Source organism: Haplochromis burtoni, unplaced genomic scaffold (genome assembly GCF_018398535.1).
Source record: "Haplochromis burtoni strain Fernald_Lab_line unplaced genomic scaffold, NCSU_Asbu1 Contig_8, whole genome shotgun sequence".
NCBI classification, from domain to species: domain Eukaryota; kingdom Metazoa; phylum Chordata; class Actinopteri; order Cichliformes; family Cichlidae; genus Haplochromis; species Haplochromis burtoni.
The window spans coordinates 798,635-816,677 of NW_024582369.1; the positions used below are offsets into that span (position 1 = coordinate 798,635).

The 18,043-nt window shown below is 39.5% G+C and overlaps 1 protein-coding gene across 3 annotated transcripts in view; it reads left to right on the forward strand.

Annotated features, from left to right (window-relative positions):
• The window catches only part of stxbp5a (syntaxin binding protein 5a (tomosyn)), a 101,594-nt gene that overhangs the window by 54,672 nt on the left and 28,879 nt on the right, over positions 1 to 18,043 (forward strand). For all 3 annotated transcript variants that reach the window (XM_005914556.3, XM_005914557.3, XM_005914558.3), the window contains exons 7-8: positions 7,524 to 7,587; positions 9,006 to 9,089. In XM_005914556.3, the coding sequence (XP_005914618.1) occupies positions 7,524 to 7,587; positions 9,006 to 9,089 (148 nt within the window). The remainder of the gene's footprint in view (positions 1 to 7,523; positions 7,588 to 9,005; positions 9,090 to 18,043) is intronic.

Below are 18,043 nucleotides of genomic sequence, written 5' to 3' on the forward strand. Positions count from 1 at the left end.
TAGCAGGAAGTTAGCTCGCTAGCTTCTATCTAAATACAATATAGCATGTCCTGACTGCGGGGTTTTGGAAACAAATTAAAACGTACAGCTCTGTTATCACTTCCAGCATAAATGAAGACAGAAAACTAAACAGAAGTGACGTTTGTAGGGTTACTGAAGTTGGGCTAGCTGGTATATAATGATGTGCTACGTGACCGCTAGCGACACAGCTATGTTAGCATAATATAAACAAGCTAACTTTTTTTCCACTCTATAAAAGTTAACGTGAGTGTTCTCGGTGGTCAGGAACAAATGTAATCGCATGGCAGGATGCTGTAAAATGACCAAACTTCAGCCAGGAGAACAACTGAGATAATCCATCCACAATACGAGGTTAGTCATTCATATACTGCTGCATGGGCTGGGCTGTAGTTACATCTTAAGGTTTTAAAAACTGAGCTTAAATAAATGATTAGCGCTAATAAAAGCCGAGGGAGGTCAACAGTGATCACTGACTGTTTTAGGAGTTTTTTGAGATTAAATAGAAGAAAATACATAACATTAAACATGTTAACAACACAAAAGCCATATTAAACGCAGACTACTTTAGGCCCGGAAGTAGGATTCGTCACGTCATCACTTAACGACTGGATTTCTAGTATTAAAACCAAATATTATTACAAAAGCGTGCCGTACTTGTCTTTTTGCTCATGCTAGATCTCTTTAAACATTCTTGATATGTATTGACCTGTGTGGCTTCCATACCTTCCTCAGATTTCCACTTTTTCTCAAGATCACATTCACATCTAAATCTCTACAGTATATCTGCTTTCACCTTTCATTTCATTACCTCGAGCTGAAGATGAATCTTGTTCCCTATCAGGCATCATCTCACACGGCATTAAGTCATTCAGGTTTGTAGAAAATAAAGTTGCAAAATATTATTTCACGTATTGCTGTTTTTGTCCCAAGCTGCGGTGTGAGTCGGAGGACATATCTCCGGTTCAAGCCTCGATCGACGGCATAAGATGTCAGCATCGTCAGGAATCAGTTCTCAGACTTGATGCGGATGCATTCAGTTTGCATATCTGTTTAAATGTATGAGTGTGTGGCGGTTGTTTGCTTTGATGAAGATCAGAGAGGTGTGAGGTGATTCTCTTGTTGTCTCTTGAGCCTCAGCCAGCTGTGGCGTTAGTAGCGTCACTTTCCAGATACAAAAGCGTCTTCTGTTGTTCTCATCAGACCAAGATAGTGCTCTGTCAAAATCACAGTCACTCCACTTACATCTGCAGTGACTGGTTGTGTGATAGATATCCAATCAGCAAAGTGATTAATTGTTTGTCTCGTTTATCAAACAACACCTGCTGGTTTCAAGTATGAAATTCGAAAATTTGCCTTTTTTTAAGAGTGAAAAAAGGAAGGTGTCACCTTGGGCAGCTTTCTGATGAAACAAATCTCCATTAGACATAAATATCCAAAATGTTCTTGCTGTTATCTGCATGCTGTATTATGGAAAATATAACCTAAACATTGTATTTCAAGCCCTGCCTAGTACACCTCAGTGCAGCTGTGACTGCTCTAATGAGGATAAGATGCAGTGTGTACAGGGGTCATCATCCTTTGGGCCCTGCTATTTGGAGACAAATTGTGCAGTTGCTGTGCCAGTAGCCCCAGGCCGAGTGCTCCGAGTATTTGGATGACTCACACCTCTGTTCCCAAGCTACTGTGTTAGAAATTGTACTGGACTATTAGACCAACTAACATCCTACGCCGTCTGCACAGCGCTGTTGTTGACTGAGTGCTACAGGCATGAAGGCTGCTACGTCAACATATGAATCTGAGTTTGTTAACATGCACGTTTTTTCTTTTTTAAAACAATCATAGAAATAATTTAGATATCTCAATAGACATGATATCTCATACACATCACCACACCCCAAGAAAAGTGCAATACTTCAGAGCAAACTTGCACATTAGTTTGTACAGCTGACATTATTAGGTGTGTTTTATTGCTAGCTTTTATTACTTTTTTATTTAGTCTAAATGCTGCTACCAGGAAACTGCCTTTAATATCGTTGAACATCTGATGTTTAATGACAACAAAAGGATTCTGATTCTAAATGAATTGGTATATTATATACTTTAAATAACAACACAACAAACTTACTGTTAGAACTTGACCGATTTATGTGCGGGCCGATATTGTCAGCCGATGTCAGCCATTTTTCTTGGTATTAGCATTTATAAGAGCCTTTTAAATGAAAACTAAAGAAAACTACAAGAAAACCCTTTAATCATGTTATGATTGTTGACGTTACAGACTTAGGGCTACATCCACACGTACCCGGTTATATTTGAAAACGCAGATTTTTCTGTGCGTTTGCAGCTTTCGTACACACGTAAACTGTGTTTTAAAAACTCCTGCCAGGGTGGAGATTTTCTCCACACATAAGACTCAGTTCTGCTTCTATGCACCATCTTTTTTTACTCTTTCCCACCCAGGCTTCTAGACTTCTGATTGGCCAACATTTCTACACGGTTAGGAATATATCGCTATCTGCTGCTTTGGTATGTTCCTTGCAGCGTTTTCCTTCATTTTGGCTTTTACGTGTGGACGGCATTTTTAAAAAAAAACGAAAACGGAAAATCTCTGTTTTCAAAAATACCTGTGTACGTGTGGACGTAGCCTTAGTCATTGGAAGGCACTCTCCAACTTCCTTGTTAGCCACACACGTGTTTTTGAATGCCCCAAAAACACAATATCCAGCTGATCTGAGAAGAGCTTAAACAAGCAAATATAATAAATATCAGGGAAATCTTTTTTTGGGTGTGTCTGAAAGGAAAGAAAATAGCCAGTGTATTGGAATATCAGTATTAGTATTGGTCTTAAATAATTCTGTATTGGCTAAAGCTCTTCTTACAACATTACTAGAAAGCAAATTAAACTCTTAGGACCTGGCGTCCACATATGTCGACATCACATTTTGGGTTGTCTAGACCAAAATGCTAAATTTTGCTCTACAACGGCCTGATATCCACTTACGAGGACGTTATACTGCCACTGTTCTATCGAAATTTAAAGCAAATGTCCTCATATGCAGATCTCATTTTTTCTCAGAAACAAAAATGAGGTAAAAAAATCAAAAATCATGTAATTCTTTGTTTTTGCATTCATCAGGTCCTGATCAGCCCAAATAGTAAAGAGAAATTAAAAATGCATGCTATTAAAGAGTCAGGATCTTAGGAGGTTAAATAGAATTAGGCTAATCCTTCATATATGATATACTTGACTGCAGTATATTAATCATAAATTAGCATACACAAACTTTATACATGCAAAATGTGTACCACTGTGCTCTACTAAGCATCCCTATCAAAGACTTAACTCCATTAGGATCCCCTACATTCTCATCACTCCACTGCTGCGTTCCCAGTGGCATTACATTCCCTTCCCCAAAAAGTGAATTATGAAAAAGACAAGAAAAATAAATAAATAACCAAGTTAACAATTTCTGAAAAAAGGCATATTCTTTAAGTACCCCGTACTTGTAATACATCTCTCCATGATTTCAGATTGAGTTATTATATCCTTTTCAGTGGCTGTTAACTGTTCTGATATTAACACAGCTCCTTTTTCTTGTCTAGTTGTGTAGGAGGGTATGCAGTTATTGAATGTTTAAGTGTTCAACGTATCCTTTCATCTAACTTGAATATACAGTTTGAAGCTGTTTTGTATGTATCTAGCAGTGACTATGTGTGCTCTGGTGTGTGTTAAATCAGCTAAACAGTCACTGGGTGCAGAGAGACAAGGAGAAGTGGGACTGGAGCAAATGTTAAGAGCTTACTATGACACATAGTTCACGTGAACATGTTGACCCGAGGCATCTCCTGTTCTGTCCACTTTCATTTCCTCCCGCTCCCCCACTCGAACCCTGCAGCTAGTATAAATACTTGGTTGAATCTTAAAAAAAAATTTCTTACATGAATGCTTCCTGCACACTTTGTTTATATGCATGTGTGAAATCCTCAGCTGGTACTAAAATAGATTAGAGAAGATTTATGGCTGGGAGTATCCCCCTAGCCATGTACTGGGACTTCAGGAATGCTGTGCTACCGCTTGTAGACCCGGTACAGTGATCTTTTGTTGTTATACATATCCTTTTGATATTCTGTTTAATTAAGGGTAGAAATAAGTCACTTCACAGGTTAATTTTGTTTGGTTCCTACACATATTTATAGTCTGGTTCTTGTTCTAATCTTTTTTCAGTACCAAAGAAATAGATTTTTGGTCGTAAAACATCAAGATTTTTTTTTAAATACCTGTATTTGGTGTTTTTCGGAAAGTTAGAGTGGAAGACTCTCGTTGCAGTAAAGTAAAACTGGAATGTTTTAAATGGTTGGGTCATTAATTGGACTTCACCAGGGGAAAACCCCCCCAAAACAAACCAGGCAGACCCTGAATCATCTGGAAGAGAACTGTTGTGTCAGAGCTACAGGAGATGGACCACACCTGAGGGCAAGCTCAGGGGACAACTTAAATGGAGGGAACTCGTGGCCTTGTGGCCTGCTAGAGGGTGAAGACATTAGGAAAGATGAAGAAGGTGAAGACTCTATTTCTGTACATTAAATATGACTGAAAATGCTTGCTTAACATAGAGACAGAAAGCAGCAGAAAACAGCTACCCTGTCTTAAACCAAGCCTAGCAGTAACGCTAAATGTCACTAATTAAAATTTCATTTATTCTTTCTCTAAAAAAAACATGTTACCTTTTTATAGGGGTTTATGCCATCGGATGTTGGGATTATGAGCGAGTTCTGGCAGATATTGTGTAGCTGTGCTCAGCTAAGCCAATCGATGTCTAGTGGTAGCTTCATTTTTAAGAAATGGATCCGAGATGTGTCACCTATTTTCTAACCTGTGGCAAGAAGATGAATGAGAGCACGTCTCCAAAAAAAGTAAATCTGTTCCAATAATATAACAATTACCATTTCATGGCTGCCTCTGCTGATTTTGGTCTCTTTCAGGAGGCTACAGTTTTGATGAGGAAGCAGCTCTCTATGCAGAATTAGTATAGCTAAGCCATGACTGATGTCTGGAACGTGATCCTATGCTGGAAAAATATGTAGCTGTCATGAATGCTTACATAAAGAATCACACAAAATGACGCTATAGTAGACACACACATACACACATACAACACGCGTGGTCTGTTGAGGTCACATCAGGCCACATAAGAAATCAGCAGGCTGCGAATAGGCTATTCAAGCCATGTTGCCGCAGAGGCACTGCCATGCTGACTGCGCCTCTGCAGCCTGAGAGATTGTCACCCATGATGACACCAGATGTTCAGGACTTCACTGTGTGGGCATGTGTCAGTGTTGGAGTTAAGCTGTTGAATAGGTATGCTCGATGATTTTTTTTGTGCTTTCATTTCTAAATGCATAATATCTGAAATTATACCGTCCTATGAGTTCAGTTACTGCTATATTCTCTGCGTGTGTGAATGAGAAAATGTGGGTGTGTCAGCGCCGAGGAGATGCTTTTAAATTCAATGAGGTGTTACCTTTACAAGTGCTTAAATACCCCCTCACTCCTGTGTTCATTATACACGCAAAGACAATTGCTTTACAGTGCACGTGCGCATGCATGCAACATATGTATTGTAATAGGCCATTTTCTTTAATGCGCTAAAGGCATTGCTGGGTAGGGAGAATGTTTGATATACAGAGAAGGATTTGGTGCAGTAAGGCTTTATAACAGATGACTGGCTGAAGGTATCGGGGTGGGGGGGGGGGGGGGATTGCAAGATTTTATGACGTTCTGAACAAGCATTATATTTGCCACGGGTTATTTAGTTTTACTCTTGCTGTTGGTTCTGCGTGTGTGCGTGTGTGCATGTCTGTCTGTGTGACATATAAAACCTTCAGTTAGTTTTTGAAAGACAAAAATGTGATAAATGCGAACATACTATGAGAATACAAGCATACTCTGCGCACACAAGCATATATTGAGACAAATACAGTGGCATACATGCACAGTATAGCATCTCACCATTCCGTGTATCTGTGTGAGTGTGTGTGCATGTGCGTGTTTGCCTGTGGATGATTTTTGGGAGCCTGCTCGCGCTCTGCCCATCCTGCCTCTGTTGCTATGGTGATTCCTTTATCTCCAAACCTGAATGTGTTGGGGTTTTTTGTGAACTTTGTAAATATGTTCACTTCTGGTTTATTTACTGTACGACAACAGGTTTTAACAAAATAGATTTGCTGTGAAGTCTCAAGGGAAGCACAGAGAACATTATATATAAAAACCCTAAAACCCCAAGTAAACCATGTGGGACGGAGGGGAACTTGCAGTTTGTAGTTTGGCAACAGAGTACTATTTTGCTGTGGCATTGAGGGGGATTGTTTACAGATGGGGTAGATGTTAAGATGTGTCTTAATTGCACTGACACACAAATGTGTGCGCGGGTGTGGACTGCTGTTCGCTGAGACACAGGCAGTGAAGGGGGGATTAGATAAATCAACAACTCTGGCTGCAGCAGAGCTTAGGTAATAAGGCTCCAGCACTAACGGGCTAAATATAGAGATGACTGAATGACTGCTTGCCTGCCCACTAACTGCTACCTTCTAACACACACACACAAGCACACACACAAACACATTGTTGTCTATTCTTCTTCCCTTCTATTGCCCTTTGGTTATATTCATAGATTCATGGAAATATGCTAAGCTAAATCGAATGAGCAGAGTTAACATTCATCCCTTGCTAATTGATTTCCATCCAAAATATGTTCCCAGTGAAATATGTACATCTTTTTTACATTTTTGATATTGTCATCAGCGTGTCCTCCGCTGTCAAAAATATGCAAAGGCATAGGTCAAAACAACGACTTTGCCTTGCCTCATTTTTGCATTACTTACATTTGGCTGCAGCTCCTTCCTCTCCTTCTCTTTGTCAGGCATCCCTGCCCTTGCTTCACGGTGCTGGGGATATGTTTCAGGCTCCAACAGTCACTACTTTTTTCAGCAGTGACCTTGCCTGGCAATCCTCTGTCCACATCATCTCTTTAAGGCAGGGCAGGTTAGGTACATTTGGCTCCCATGTGGCTCACAGAAAGAGGAGTTTTGACATAAGACTGTCTGGAGGGTAAAGCACAGACAGCAGGGGGAGAGGAGAAGCTGTCGAGCACTTTTTGCTCTATCATCTCCACTGACATGCAAATGGACACACATATCAGCACGTGGATGCACATACACATAGCCACTGGGGACTTCCTGGCCTGACAGAGTCATCCATCACAACCTTCAGGAAGCTTATTTCTTTGTACGGCCTTTTAGAGCCTTGGAATGATTGACAGCTCTGTCCTCCCAGCAGACCTCTTCGACAAGTCCAAAGACACTCGGTCTTCATCTTAACCCTCACTATGGGTTAAGATGAGGGCTATGACCATGTCATATTAGTAAATCTTACATGATGCCTGTCTTCGCTATCCTGGCTTAAAGGGAAAAAAACTGTCTGTCTTTTTGATCTTTCTTACAAGGTCCTCTAAGGCTCATCCTGGACCAGTTGTTCACATAAGTGATAACCCCATGGATGAAGGAAAGGTAAGAATCAGCGGCTTTCTGCACCCAATCGCAATATCTTGCAAAGCTTACATTGGTCAAAAGTCTGTGCAAAAGTCTTGAATTACCCCACAATTCTTTATATTTTTCTAAGAAATTGGATAAATGTGCAGCGAGTTATTAAAACATGGAAACATACAGGGATTGCACAGTATATAAAGCAAACAGAGGAGTTTATAAAATTTTAACAAGCTTGAAAGTCAATATTTAATGTGACTACCTTTATTCTTTAACACTACCTGAACTCTATTAGGCAACACTTCTTGTAATTTATTTGAGTAACTTTTAGGAATAGTTCTCCAGGCTTCCTAAAGGACTCCGTTAACATGATCCCACAGTACTTTAACAATGTCCAGGTCCAGACTTTGTTGAGGCCATGACTGATAATGTTCCGTGGTTGATTCCACCTGGATTTAATCTGTCCAGGTATGTTTTTACTACATTGGCAGTGCGTTTGGGATCATTGCCATGTTGAAATTTGCCAATCAGACACTTTCCAGATGATATTGCATGGTGGATCAACATCTGAGGGTACTTTTCAGCGTACTGATGATAATTTGCACCAGAGTTTTTAAAATTGGTATTGATCTCACCATAAGACCTATTGCCTCTAATTTTCAGGCCAGTTCTTGTGAAAACTGGCACATCTCGGCCCTTTCTTCCTGTTTCCTATCCTTAAAAATGCCTCATTGAAAGCCAATGAGTGAAAAAGCAGTCAGTGCACAATGAAAAACTTTGAAAGAGCTTCAGAAAGCCAGGAAAATTACAGCTTAAGCCCACTTTTAAAAATCATTTAGTCTGGCACCTCGGATGCAAAATATGAAGAAACAAGGGGTGAGTCAAGAGAAAGCATTACTTGGTTTTTTAGTGTAGCCCCATTTAGAGTATAGTTTAATTTGAATGCAGGCTGTGCTGACCACTTTGACCACTCTTCAGATATGTATCAGCATGCCTTTTAAACAGCGTGTGATAAGTATATAAGGATATAAGTTGACAAGACAGCACCCATGAGGTGCTGGAGGACAACTACTGTATATATTTGTTTTGGTTATTTTAATTGATGAGAGGAATTTGACACAAATGCAGATGATTTTTGATGATTTTTGAGACTGAGTGCGGGAAGTATTTTTCTGTGAATAAGCTCAGATTTTTTTTTAAAGCATCATGTTCTTTTTCTACAGCTCTTTTTGTATTATCTGATATCATTTTTTGTGAAGTAGGGTGGGCAGGTTTTTTTTTCCTGAGCCGCTGTAGTCTTCTTACACCTGACTTCCTTTCACGCTGTGCTTGAATGTCAAACGTATTACTTCTTTTTCTGCCCATCATGGGGTCTTTTCTATCCCCCTGTCTGTCATCTCTCCTACCTATCTCACTGACTGCCTGTCGCTCTTCCTCTCCAGCTTATAATTGGATTTGAGTCTGGGATCGTGGTCCTGTGGGATCTCAAATCAAAGAAGGCAGACTATCGCTACACATATGATGAGGTAGGCAAATATCCCAGATTTCTTTTCTTCTCTAATAGATTTCCAGCATTCATTTGACTTCCATTTTAAGAAAATGTAATACGAGGACTGGAAGTGAAATCACATTTTCTGAACTGAATTGCATACATTTTTGTGAATGTGTGTATTGGTCTGTGTGTGTGTGTGTCTACCTGAGTTTGAAATACTTTACTACAGCTGTGTTTCCTTTCTCTTGTCTGTGCTTTAAACCACACAATGGAGGACAAAAAGAGTGCTGGCAGGGTGATAAAATAAGAAAGATAAAACTTTCTAGTCTCTGCTTCACCTCAATAAGAAAGGGGGGCTGTCAGGTTTGACTTCATAGTAGGATGAAGCCAGAATTTGCTTAATAAGAGACTAACTTTTAAATAAGCCATCACTAACTAGATTTGTGTTGTCAAGCTAAAGACAAAGTATTTCCTCTTTATCCCTCACACACTGTTCAAATTTTATGTCTTCACAGCATGGTCTGGGTCCATTTTGACACAGACCAAGAATTCTCTCATTATAAGTGTCTAAATCAAGTTTTGATCTACAGGTTTATTTGGAAATTTAGACTTAAAAATGGACAATTAATGGATAATTAAACCTTAATTACTACTGTTTTTTGAGAAAATATCTACTCTTATGCAGTACTATGTCCTGTTTTACGTAAATCATGGAAAACATGTGTAACCTCTGTAAATGTTAAACTCTGTTCTCACTGCTGTATCATAAACAAAACACCCAGTCCCTCTTTTGATTTCTGTTTTAATCTCAGATTATTTTGTTATGTTGTGGGAGTTCGTAGGTGCAAATGTAATGTACTCACATTCACGTAGAGCTTTTATGGTTTTACTAACCACCTGAGATATGCATCCATGCAGCACTTTAGTCCATATACTTCAAGCTGAACCTTCTTGCTGTGAGGTGAGAGTGATAACCACTGCATCACTCTGTTATAGATCTCAAGTGTCCAGGAACCATCTCTCAAGAAATTCTCTAACCTCTGTCTGACCCCTTATGTGCACCGTATTCTGTGCTGTTTTACTATGTCGCTGTTTCAAGGTTTGCCCATTATCCTTCAAAGACCAGCAGGTGCCCGTCTCAACAGGAGCTCAGGCTAACACAGACAGTTCTTGTTACAGTGTCAAAATCCCCCTTAGATTCTGTCACCACTGTCCCGTAAGAAAATACAATTTCAAGATTTCCTAAAACCACCATTTCCCTTGGTATTACTCACACTGGTGGCTCTAAAATCCATTTAAAATAGATACAGGTTCAGTTTGACCCAGAACAGCCTAAATGTACAAGGTAACAGTACAAAATGTTAAAATATTTTCACTTTTCATTTGTATTCTGGGTCAATTTAGGATATTTTTTGCTGCTGTCAAATATCAAAACAGGCCAAATTTCACCCAAACAGTATGAGAGGGTGTAAAATTACAAATGAAGTGCTGGCACGGGCTGATATTTAGGAATTTTAAGTATGTAAAACTTTAGTAGTTTCTAAAAGCTTTAAAAGCATTTCTGGGTAGCACTGCAGAAGATGTGTTGTGTCATTTACAAAGAAGAAGACTTTGTTAAATACATATTTTACCACGGTTATGATTCACACAGTAGAGTGCCATGTGCTCATGTCCGATTGTAAAGCAGCACAGTGGTTTTCTTGTATAAAAACAGATACCCTTTTTTTAAAATAATGGATTATTTGGCTTTATAAGGTAACAGTGTATTTCTGTAAATAACAGAAAACATGACAGTTAAATAGAGATGGTGTCAGAGCTGCTTCGACTCTCTCTGGACCTAGCATTTATCTGACTGAGATTGGGTCTTGCAAGTTAAACAGCATTGTGATGAAATCTTGTTTTAAACTAAGATTTAGACTCATGTTCACTGCTTTCATCTTATAAGCAGTACATGGTTAATAACGCTGATATTAGCCATGCACTGTATCACTTACTCTGCTTTCTAAACTCTATTAATTTATTGATTTGCAATTTAAAAAAAAAGATAAATTCTACTAATGTATGAGTTAAATTTGACTAATTTAATGCTATTAGTCGGTAAAAGAAATATCTGCCTTTTTACATCAAACCTAGCTGTTCCCCTTCAATCTGATTATAGTCTGAACTCCTACAGTCCATGATTTAGACTTCCTGGTAGGAGCGAAACATCTCTATGAATAGGACCTCTCATTCATAACTTTGTTACTGAGGCTTAAGCCAGCTGAATGGCTGTAAGAACACACATAGACACACGTGCTGACTCAGCATGTACACGGCCATGCAGCTGTGTCTGCGGCCTTACAAAGGGCTAGTCTGTTTAAGATAATGAGATTATCGTATCACTCACGTAGATGCTCACCTTGTTGGCACTCTGTAAGATACAAATACAAAAAAAAAAAAGAGGTGGAGATTTTGTATGTTCAGTATGTATGAAGCTCTCCTTCTTACTCTGTCTGCCTCTCTGCCTTTGCTCTCCCTACATCCTTTTCTCAGATAAGCTAATATCCTCCCACTGCTCCTGGGCATTACAGATCCTAGTATTGAATCTCCCAGAGGAGCTCATCTCCTCTCTCCAAACCCTCGTAGATACACCTCCCCAGGGACTGGGGGGGTTAGATTGGGTGGGAACTGAGGGACAGGGTATTGAGCTAGAGGGTGGGCGGGGTGTTATGTCTTGCTTCAATGTAATTTTTCACTGGCTGACTTAAAAAAAGGGCCTGCAACATGCAACTGTTCTTTCATCACATTTGATATGTGGTGAAGTTACTCCCCTGGCTACTAAATCTAAATGTTTTCCAGGGTCAGGTATCTTTAAAGTGGACTTCACTGCAGTTAATTTCTTTTTATTTTCTGTCTATATTTTAAAGCATACTTCTTATAATACAGTCCATAGCATTCCTGCCACCCACTGTAACCTTAATAATAAGCATAAATAGAATTAGCATCCATTTGTTAACCTCAATATAAACTAAACTATTAACATTAATTGTAAGCCACTGATAATGCATGGATTTGCAGGCGATGTTATATTCGCTGGCTGTGATTTACTGGCATCATGACTCTATGCAAACTCCACATAGTTTCTTCAAACAATACTGTGAAGTAACTCTTTTCCAGCTCTAACATCCTCTCCAAGCTATAGTCTTCCTGCCACGCGTGCTTTTTTTTTTTTCCTCCAGCGTGCTTTCATTCAAACCCTATTTGCCTAGAAGCTTCCTGCCAAGTATCAAAGTTGTCGACTGAAATGAACAAGGAAGCTTTTCGTCTTCTCCTTTTCAACAGCAGAGTAAGTCAGCAGACCGCGCGGTGATGGATTCAGACTTTAGAAAATGCACAGACATCTTAAAGCGTATTTTACTCTTGATGGAAATTTGCGAATGTTTAAACAGCTGAAAGGCAGTCTGTGGTCTTTGATTTCAAAAGATCGAGATAATGAGCAATGCCACTTCCTGTTTTCCTGCCACATTTTTTAACATGTCTTGCAAGCGTTTTTGTATAATTTGTGCAAGTAGAGGAAATGAAATTCTTTCTGTTAAAAAAAAAAATATGAAGGCAGCATTTGGAAATTACAGATGCTGACAAACTGAAGAACAGTTAGCAAATTAGCAAACTTATCCTGTACCGCAAAGAAAAAACTTTGACACTTTCCAGCAGAGTTCAGGCAAACAAAGGCAATAAAACTTGTTTTTACAAGCTCCTAAAGAGCTGAGAGAGCACGCCTTCAACTCTGTGTCTTTCAGTGGATTGTCTATTATTAGCTGTGGATCAGCAGTATGGGTTTCCAGTGAGTGCTAGCCAGAGAGCATCTGTCACTGTGACCCTGCCTCGCTCTTCTCCATCTGACTCAACACCTGATGAATGGTTAATATTGCAGCCAAATCTGAGTTAGTTCTTCCCTCCGCCCTCTGTGTTTGTGTCCTGGTGGCGCACACTGAATGCATGGATGGAATTTGTAATCCTTTTTTCCCCTTCAGTAAGCCTATTGTTTAATTGCACTAATTTAGACAGCCTTCTTCCACTGTGTGCAGAAAGGAATGAAGGAAAGGAGCTTTTAAGAAAGATGAACATTCCTTTCTGCACGCATACATGTGCATTTACAGTAAAAAAAATTAGTAGTATTTTGGTGTATAGATGCCATACAGTCTTATATAGTAGGGAGCACAGCACCTGCTATTATTCACAAGAATTTAGCGTAGAATTCAAGTAAACATCTTTAGTATCCCTGGAAAAAAAACATTACTTTTGCAGCTTGCAGTTTATTTTTATTGATTTCAACTTCGGAGTGCATCTGGCAGTCAGTCTCTATAGCTGCAAAGGCACGACCTGTTCAGGCTTTTGTCACAGATGTCCAGCCAAAGCTGCACAGATAAGGCACTCTATTTTCCCTATTTCCCTTCCTTTTGTTCTCCCCATTCCTCTTTTCCTTTCTATTTCTTTTCACAAATGGACAAATAAGAAATTGGTTACTTTGACTGCGACTACGATAACCAGGACGCGCAAACACAAAGCGCACCCAAACTTAGCACCTATGCCACGATCTGAAGAAAAGTCCACAAACACAAGAGAAAAACTTGGGGGACAAAATATTTGCAGGGATTTGTGCAGGAGCAGGTCATAATTCTCGCAGCTACTAATAAAGGGCAACAATAACAATAAAATTGGAAAACATATTCCCCTCAACCACGAAGCATTAATTATTTGAATTTAAATAAAACATAACAATAACCTGCTCCAGTTGTGGACAAATTTGCATTGTTAACATATTTTATTCCAGCATTCATTTTGTAAACAGCCTGCCAGTATTTTTAATACTGTTGAATCAGACCGGCACTGTTCTAACCAGATGGGTGAGATTCTCGACAAGAAAAAAAAAATCCACCAGGCAGATAAGACTTCCACACATTTCCTGCAGCATTCTCTGTGATGGGCAGCTCCGCTATCTTAATTTAATGCGTCCTCTCGCAGTGAATCCCTCCCATCTGCTTATCCCTTAAGATTAAAAACAAATGCTACAAATGATCGGCAAACTATCTGACACAAGTGTGGCTTCATTAGGAAGTGTTTTCTTTCCCCCTAAGACCTGTTGAGATTTCAGACAGACAACTTAACTGTACAGAGCTCATGGGTGATTTGGCAAGGCTTGCATAATACCCATTAGTGGTGAGAGTATCACTCTTTACATGATGGTCAGTCTCTTAGGGAGTCCATCCATCAGGATAAAGTGGATGCTAATGCATAAGTGTAATGTCGTAACAAGACTTCCCATGCATTTGGTTTGCTGGTGAATTTGGTTTTCTAATGCTTATTCCCACCCTGAAGTTGTTTTAGAGATGTTTACGAGCTGCTGTTTATAACACGTGAGTCACATAATCATCCCAGCTGTGAGGTTTCAGGGTGGTATCCCAACCATTTGGATGAGTCTTTCTCTCTGTAGAATAGTCATCAACTGCTCAGACTATAAAAAAAAAAGCACATAAGAACATGTAACATATCTCACTGATTTGGTCATTTTTACTCATTTAAAACAAAAAAACCACAACACCCTGTTTACAAGTAAACCGCACAGCCATGCCAACAGCTCTGTGAGACTCCACTTGGAGTTTATTTTCAACATTAGCATGTTATCAACTGGCCACCACTCACCTTAGGTACACCTTGCAAATATTGGGTTGGTCCCCCTTTCGCCTTCAGAACTGCCTTAACTGTTTGTGCACTGTTGTCATAAAGAAAAGGACATGCCAGCAACAAAATTCATGCAGGCTGTGGCAGTTAAGCCATTACACCCCAACCAGCAGCCTGACCCTTTGATACAAAGCAGGATGGATCCACGCTTTCATGTTGGATACTGACTGTTTACTCTTTTTAGAATTCTTTAAAAACTTATAAAAGATCTCAAGAAGATCCAGTTTGAGTTTTGCAGAATAAGAAATTCGACCTGTTGATTCTCTGAACAGAAAAAAAGCTTTTCGTTCAGACGGGTATTTACACACTGCCACCTTGCCATCATACTTGGAGTGTCTGATTATGCTGGTTATGTAGAGATTGACAGTATATTGTACTTCCAAAGTTGTTTATTCAGTCAGAAACAGTGATGGTGAATCATCTTCATAATACAGAGACAAATCTAAATGTGTAAATAAGAGGCTCACTGGGGCTTGTTTCTTTCAAGACTTATGTAACGAGCATCTTGCAACACAAAAGCAGAAAATGTGGATTTAAAATAACTGAATAAAAATGGATTGCTCATTGCACATCACTGCTGACGTTTTGCCCCCAAATGCCTTGTTTGTTCAGATTAAGCTGGTTGTGTTGCTTGACTCGCATTACTTTTGCTGTGTGTATGTGACTGCTTGTGTGTGTATGTGTTTTTGCGTGTACAAAAACAGGTACAGCAGTATGTTGAGTACTCTGTGTAAAGTCTTGCTCTAAGGTAGGGCTGTTCGATATAACGATATATATCGGATGACGATATAAAAACGTCTATCGTTTCATTTTACGCTATCGTTTGTTTCGTGGTGTCGCAAAATGAACTGTTTACGGCAATATTTTTTCATCGTTTTGATGGTGGAGCCAATGATATTTCAGGGCTGTTTCGGGTCATACTGTGACACAAAACTTCTGTGTTTGTTTTCCTCTGTTTTCTATGCTTGTTAGCGTCTTTGTCGCGAGTGTGTATTTGTGTGTCTGTGTGAGGAGGTCTTGCGTAACTGTGATGAATGTAGACAGGATCCTCTCAGCCCCCAAAGACCAATCTGTGAAAAACTGACCTAATGTGATAAATCATGAAATTAGCCTTTTTAATTGGTATTGTTTGATTTGATGAGTGCCATGTGTTTCAATTATCCTGCTCATTTCCAATTAAGCACAGGGCATTGTTGCCTCTTGGGACTGGCGTGATGAACAATGCACTGATAGATTTCTAGAAGTCTGTTAGTGTCAGGGTAACACAGGGAGGAAAATTCAAAAGTGGACTGGACTGCATTGAGGGGAAATCATAGACAGTTTAGACCAGTATCCATTATTAGATATCATCTATCCATAAATAAAAAGATAAATAAAAGTATGCTTTTAGTGCTGACAACAGAATTTAGATCCCCAGGAGAACAGTCTGCACTTATAACTGAAAGTAAAACTTGGAACATTGATTTCATTTCCACAGTGTGGGATGCTAAACATTTGACAAAATTAGAGATGTGTTCACACTGTATTCGAGGCACCTGCAATAACTACATCCACACCACCTGCCACTATACACCAGTGAATCACTTCTGGCAACAAAAAAAAAAAGGTGCTGTCAAACTGTCTCTCCTTCTGGGCTGCTGCATCCAACCATCCCCACCATGTTCTCCACACCGCCGCCCCAGTTTAAAGAGACACAGAAGCCGTTAGTCATCATGTCTATTTATTTCTAACAATCCTCAGGAAGACGAAATCTCCATGAGAAAACCTCAGAAGCAAGAACACATGGGGGGGAGTATTTTACGCTTTATAGCAGACTGATCTCAGTCTCTGATTGGTCTTTAGTTTGTTAAAACCAAGCAGTGTGATCATAAAGGTGATTCAGTCTTTATGATTTCATAAAACGTGCCAGGAGAGTCTGTGCAGCACACCACACACTTAACTAGGAAGCAAAAGTATGATACTGTTCACTTTGGAGCACACAAAACAGGTACACCGCTCAGAGCGTGCCATAAGAGCGCTGACTGATGCTATTCCCTTTCATGCAGCTTTTTTCTTAAAACTCAGCAGATTTGGTGAGCCTGACATATAGCACTGCTTATGATTAATGACACACTCAAGGCAAAATTGATATACACCTAAATAAATGGCAGCTGCAATTGGAAGAGATTGACTTAACCTGACCATGCACTCACATCAGCTCTGACAGAGAGGCAGTCATTCATTTCAGATGAGCGATGTGAGACAAGCAGCAGCGCCGAGGACACAAGGCGAGTGGGACCAGTGACAACGAGGGGATTTTCAGACAAAATGCCCTAAATATTAAAGGGCTGATGTGGATGGCTGTTGTCGGCTTCACACATCGTGCAGCCAACATATGGTTTGATGTCAAAATGTTTGCTGGTTTTAATTATCAGCATTGAATACGACTACAAAAGGGCAAGCTTGGCCTTTGCAGATACACTTTGGTTTTGATGTGTTTGTGTTTTGTTGCTAGTACATAAATCATCCCAAGCCAGGCTTACAACAGCAGCAGGACTGTTCAGATGATGGGAAAGATGAGAGGACAGAGAGGGCACCAGCTCTCTCAATCTTGTCTGTCCTTCCCCATTATTCTCTTTATCTGTTAGCTTGTCTGTGAATCACAGATCTGTATCTCCATTTGGTCTTTATTTTCTTCACTTGTGCCCTCTTCTCGGTTTTGAAGCCCTAACTAAAGGTCACCTCTTAAACTTCCCCTTTTGCAACCTTTTCTGTAACTGTTGTAGTTGATATTAAGCTTGTGATTAACTGTATTTCCTTTTAGTAGTTTTTTTAACCTTTTAAAAAGCTTCTATTGTTCCTCTAGCTCTCAATGATGGACTAGAGTCAAAGCGAAATACTTTTTTTCTTAATTTCACAGTAATTCATGCTAAACCATATGGTCTTGATTGAAGTATTAGCGGTTTTTCAATTATATTGAATATTATGGACACATTTGTCAGAGTAATGCTGTATCTTTATGAAATATGACTCCTAAGTTAATAATATTGCTAATGGAACCATCTAGCTGGGGTTTCTTTTTTCTTTATTTCACATTCAACAAATGGTTCCTATGAAAGCTTTTAATATATGCATTTGTGCCACAGGAAATTTTCTAAAGCCAGGGAGCTCTTTTATCTCACTTCAACCATCTGCGCAAGTGTGCAAAGCCACGGCCATTTAAGCCACCTATGAAAGTCATGTACCATATGGCTGTGGTAATGCAACAAACTTGTAGTGTGCAAGTTG